General features: G+C 39.0%; 1 protein-coding gene across 1 annotated transcript in view; it reads left to right on the top strand.

Moving 5' to 3' along the window:
• COL22A1 (collagen type XXII alpha 1 chain) overlaps window positions 1-6,000 on the top strand; it is a 183,613-nt gene that overhangs the window by 161,900 nt on the left and 15,713 nt on the right. Inside the window, exons 46-49 of the mRNA XM_026047153.1 lie at window positions 574-627; window positions 1,408-1,461; window positions 2,855-2,908; window positions 4,435-4,488. Of these exons, the coding sequence (XP_025902938.1) occupies window positions 574-627; window positions 1,408-1,461; window positions 2,855-2,908; window positions 4,435-4,488 (216 nt within the window). The remainder of the gene's footprint in view (window positions 1-573; window positions 628-1,407; window positions 1,462-2,854; window positions 2,909-4,434; window positions 4,489-6,000) is intronic.

Below are 6,000 nucleotides of genomic sequence, written 5' to 3'. Positions count from 1 at the left end.
TTTCCTAAATTGAATACGAACATCTACATACTGGTTAGTTGTCTCTATCTCTATTGCTGCTAGTAGAGAGAGGGAGAGAAGGACACTTTCTTGGTATGAATTTCATGACCAAACCTTGAAATGCCTTTGTTGTCCCTCAAGGGGAGAGGGTATTACTAGCTCCCTCTATAATATAATGTRTATCTGCTCTAGTCTGGATAATTCCTTAATAAGGAGACCCATTTAGTTCAATGCCTAAGAGTCTTTTTTATCCATTTTTAAGGATTTGTAGGTCCCCTTCATGTTCAGAAGACTACAATATTAAAAGAAACAAACAAGCAAAAATACGCACCTCTCCCTCCCCCAAAATTGTATCCTGGATATGATCAAAGACCATTTTTTCCATGTATCTGGGCTCTAAATTCATCAGTGAAAGTCTAGGGAAGAATTTGAGAAGGGCAAGCAGAATTCAGTCCTTGACTTTTGTATTAGACACTCAAGTGTSCGAGCACTTACAAGATGGTTAAAAGTGTGATACAATACTGAATATATGTGACATTCAATGGATTTTTTTKTTGTTGTTGTTCTTACCAGGGTGTTAAAGGAGACCGTGGTGCAACTGGAGATGTGGGAGAAAAAGGAGAGCAGGTGAAGATTGCATGTTCCAACAGTGCAGCAACTGCAGTTCCTCATGAGAAACTGCCATGGTGTTAGTAGGAGTCCCATTTCCAGAGACAGAGCAGGAAAGTGGGAGCTCTTCACTGTTTCTGGACCTCAGATACCCATCTAGATGGGAATATAACACTGCTCCTCAGGCTCTCCATTTCCTGCAAGACCCATCTCTGTGTTGTGTTGGGGGAGTTCCAGATGATGCTTCCTTATTTCTGGATTGAATGCATTCAGTTCTCTACCTTACCCAGTCTGGACTCATTTCCCCAGTTAATGTGTAGATGAGAACCAGGAGATGAATCTTTAATGGGAAAGGCTATTGTTTTTATTAATCCTGGAAGATGGGTGCAAGGAGGGTCTGYTTTAGGAGGAACCGAGATCCCAAAAGGAGAAGGACTGTCTAAATCGGAGTAAAATTTTGCACTTAATTGTGTCAAGGGCAAAGCCAATAATTTGGAGTGCAAGTCAGTATCTGCAATGAGATTTTTAAGATATTTTAAACAGCTTCTGTTTTCCTCCCTAATCTCCTACCTTATATAATTCACAATGTTCTCAGCTCCTGTTAGCATACAGGATACACAGTAGAAAATGTTGTAAAATGCATGCTTTCAAAATCAAGTCTTTGCTTTAAAAATCTATAGTATCTTATTGCTTTATAATAAGCTATCTGTCTATTGTCTTATTTTGATGTTACCACACAATCTTAGCTCTAGTAAAGAGGTGAATAATGCATAAAAAAWATATGGGTTCGTTTTTCAGGGTCATCCTGGAATGCCAGGCTTTGCAGGACTTCCTGGAAATCCTGGTCCACCTGTAAGTTCCTCTGTTACAAAGCAGGCGCTCCTGTATTTTCCTTACTAATAAAGGTTATTGCAAAGCCCACATGGTAGGAAGGGTCATTCCCACCTGTCTGTATCTTCTTGCCTTTGCATTTTTCAGTGAGTTCCTAATGGTCCTGTGAGTGTCATAGAATTTTCCACTCATAGTAATTGATATTTAATACATCAGCCACTTTGCATTTAATGCTTCATCTCACTCTGTAAATTGATGCTGTTTCAGTGTATCTCTGTATAAAAGACAATGATTATGAAACCCCTTCCACAGAGACTTCTTTGTAGCATGTATATAGGTGTTTCGTTATCCAAAATAAGTAATCAGTGTGGAACTGGCAGATATAACTGTGTTTCTTAGTTCTCGGTTAATATACAGTAGTATGAGATATTGTAGAAGCAAGGTTAAAATAAGTGGCTTTCCTGCCCGYGGTATCACCACTTACACCCTCCAAGAGCTGTGACTTTTTCTTAATGAAAGGCTTTTCAAGTCTCCTTTGTCCACAGCCATCACTATTTAAACTCCAGCTTCCAGTGCAGTTTGGCTCTGTTCTTCTGTGGGTTCACACCCTTCATCTCTTCTGGGGATCAGCACAATCTCTTCAGAACAGAATTTGCATTACACTGACTAAGCAATAGGAGGTATCAAAAAAGAGGTTTGAATAAAAAATTATGTTTTCAGATGGTAGCAGAGTCTAAAGACTGTTGAATGTTTTGCTACTAGGACGACACTCAGACCTGCTTTGTGGGTCATTTGCTTTCCTCTAATCTTTTCTTGAGAGTTGTTGTTTTAGGAGAAAATGGCAATACAAACAGGTCTATTATCACAGTCATACTGTTATTCCAGGAGGATTAAACACCCTTAAAAATATCCTGTGAGAACCTCTGAATGTCTTCATGTTGAAAGGAAATGCTCAAAATGGATCCTGACAAAAGAGAGCAAAATGCCATATTCCTTTAGATATTTTTTYTCTCTGCAGCTTTTGCTGTGGCTTTTCCCTCTATCTGCATTGACTCATGATTCCAGAATTTTGCCTTCCACAGAATATGGTTCAAACTGCTCCTGWCATTTCTTCAGTCATTTCTTTCTTTCTGTCAGTTCTTCAGAGTTATTTTTGTGACAAGATTGTTTTTTCCCTAATCATCTATTTTCAGAAGGGAGGGCCAGGGCCACACTCCAATATTTGCCGTTTTCTGGCTTTGGAGACTGATTGTATGCAGAGATTGTCACTGCTTTTCTGTGATGAATGAAGAAATGAATGCTAAAATGAGTAAATGAGGGAAAACTTTAGTGCTGCCATCTGTGGCAGTGAGAGCATTGACAAATGTACAAAATATATCAATCACTTGCATTGTTTCTGCTTTATTTTATTTAGGGACCAGATGGGGCTCCTGGATCAATTGGACCAGCAGGAAATCCAGGAGATATAGTAAGCTATAGGTTATGTGTTCAACCACTACCTTTAACTAGCTTTACTTCTGCAGAGATGAACTGGAACCATTGTCATATTGTGTGAAGGCTTCCAACATTATTCATCCTGAAGCAATTCCACACCTGCACACTCACAAATAACTGCAGGTTACTCTGTTCTTACAGCTGCATTTACTCACACAAAGGAACTCCAAATTAGCCAGAACTAAATCAAGTTTGTGAGACCTCTTCTGAACATCCTAGGCCTGCTCTCTAAAGAGCCTTTTGTACTTCTTTTCCATCCGGTAAATTGCCTGCAGCAACAAATCAGAACACATGCTCACCATTTGTTAGATCATTGCAGATTGACAGTCTGTAACTGGGAGAAGAGGCTGCCTGCATRTGTATTAGTGCATTAAAGATGCCTCAGATTTTTCTCTTGGCAGTAAGGACAAGTTCATGGCCTTTAATAACAAAGTTCTTAGTTTCTAGAGCAAGATGGTTGCATCTGAAAGGTCTGTTAGGATGCTTCATGATCCAGGCTGACACATGAACTGTGCATAGGGATTGTCAAAGCCCTACTTGAGACCTTTTGAAGGATGTCATAGCACAAACTGACCAAATTCCACCATCTGAAAACATTGCCTGGCACCATGGAAAATATCAGTATAGATGTAACCCTGAAGAAATCTATGAAGAATTTTATACAGCTATTTTATTTGAAAGTTGTTTGGATGTTATTTTATGGTAATGCATCAGAAAACCCTGAAAGGGACAGGTAATATGGTCAGAATCTGATTGATAATTTGAAGGGGAAAAGATGAACAATCATAGAGTAATGCATGCTGTGGAGATGGAATGGTTTGGAGCTGTTTAATTGTGTGATTAATTTCTACTACACCTCTAGCAAAAGGTGCTTAATGAGTAGGCATCTTTCGCTCATTCATTTAAATCTAAGCTTCAGTAACAATGRCCAGCAATGGTCCTTCTGGTGGCTCCTGTGAAATCAATGAGCATTTTCAGCAGAGATGCTGCAGTCTGAGTGAACTTCCTTTTCAAATGATCAGGTGAACGTTTGAAAAAGTGATCAAGATTGGAATAGTGTGATAGACCGTGGATACTATTGTTGTATTCTGGAGAATAAGAGTGGATTTCTTCCTTAGCAGTGTCAGCTATGTATTTCTCATAATCTTTGATTCAATATTTATAAAATACAGAATTTCTATTTCCTGGCTAGACATCTTAATGGAAGAAATTAAGCACCCTGTATTAAAGATAATTAAACTTTAGAGAAAGCTTCACAGTGATTTTAGTAGYTTCTGCATTTAAGAGAGCTTATAACTAATATTGGATGGTTCATGTAAAAAGAAAGATCTCCAGTTCAAATATGCATGAATTCAGGGAAGTCTTGTGCACTGTGTGATGTGTGGTGCAAGATATGATTCTCACAGTTTTCTCTCTTGCTGAATACTAAATTTGCTAAAATGTCATCTGATAGAAGTATATGAAGAACTTGTCTGACTCATGTTTCTGATTTCTTTTCAGGGTAAAGATGGCCCTCCAGGTCCACAGGGACCACCAGGTGTGCCTGGACTTCCAGTGAGTGCAAGTCAACTTCTTTTCATTAAATATAGTAAACATTTTATGAACATGTAGGCAATCAAGGAGGTGAAATTTGAAGGTGCTTTGAAAGATGTGTRTGATAGTATCTGTAATGTTCACACTGCTGTGTTGTCTAGATCTGCATAAATGCTGTGTTTGACCACTTGAAAGCTAAGTATTAACTATCAATATTAAATATGTTCTGTTCCTCATCTGTTTCCTCATTCTTTGGCAGAGAAGCTTTCATGTACAGCACAGAAGTCAAATAATACRTCAAATAACATGAAATTGTTTGGTTTGGCAAAGAACCTCTGGAGATCCTCTGGTCCAAACCACCTGCTTAAGGAAAGTCACCATTAGCATTTTGTCCAGGACCGTATCTAGACAGATTTTGAATATCTCCAAAGACAGAGATTTTGCAATCTCTTTGGGAACCATACTCCAATATTCAACCACCTTCACAATGATTAAGTGTTTTCTATGTTCAAAGAAAATTTCCTGTGTTTCAGTTTGTTCCTGTTCCCTCTCATCCTGTGAGGAGCCAGGCCCCTGCACTCTTCMCAACGTCCCATTAGATTTATATACATTGATAAGATTCTCATGAGCCTTTTTTTTTTTTCCCTCAGGATGAACAATCATAGCTTTTCCTCATGAGACTTAGTTCACAGTGTCCATGTCTCTTTGTACATCCTCTTTTGAAGATGTCTCCTCAATGCTGAATAGAGGGAAAGGATCACCACCCTTGAACTGGCAGAAATGTTCTTTGAATGCAACTGAGGCTATTGTTGGCCTTCTTTGCCACAGGGGCTCCTGTTCAATATGGTGTCCACCAGTAGCCCCAAATCCTTCTCTGGAAAGCAGCTTTCCAACTGCTTAGCCCTTAGGCTATACTGGCGCATGAGGCTATTCCTCCCCAGCTGCAGAGCTCTGCACTTTCTTTTGGAGAACTTAATGTAATTCTTTTCTGCCCATTTCTCCAACCTGCCAAGGTACCCTGATATAATAGCTCCCAGTGTAAGGGCACAGGAACTCTTAGGTGGAAATATTGTTTGTCTGAAGAAGAAACCACTGTTGAAATAGTTCCTTTGCGTTGAGTCAAGATGAAGTGTGTCTTGGCCATAGAATCTGATTTTTCTTGTTACTACATTTTTTTTTTAACTTAAGGGGAAAAGGCCAGAGCTATTTCTGCTGTAAAGCAGTCTAGCTCAATGGTATTAGAATGAATTATGTCAACTAAGAATATGTTTTTAAGGATCCTATCTTTATAGTCTTTTGGAGTACTTGCCTTGCTGAAAAGAAGGTACCCCTTAGACGTATCATATAGGAGGCAGTTTGTGCTAGTGCAATAGTGTGCCAAGGAGAGGTTTATGGCTGAGCTGTAGAAATAATGGAGTTTTCTGAGGTCTACTCAAACTCAAGTATCTCATGATGAAGCAGAGGTGTCATTGTAAGATTGTARGATTTCACATTGACAAAACATTCTGATCCTTCTTATAGCCTCCATCCTTA

Source organism: Nothoprocta perdicaria, unplaced genomic scaffold (genome assembly GCF_003342845.1).
Source record: "Nothoprocta perdicaria isolate Ctin4 unplaced genomic scaffold, notPer1 scaffold_48, whole genome shotgun sequence".
Classification (NCBI taxonomy): domain Eukaryota; kingdom Metazoa; phylum Chordata; class Aves; order Tinamiformes; family Tinamidae; genus Nothoprocta; species Nothoprocta perdicaria.
This window is presented reverse-complemented; position numbering and strand designations above follow the sequence as displayed.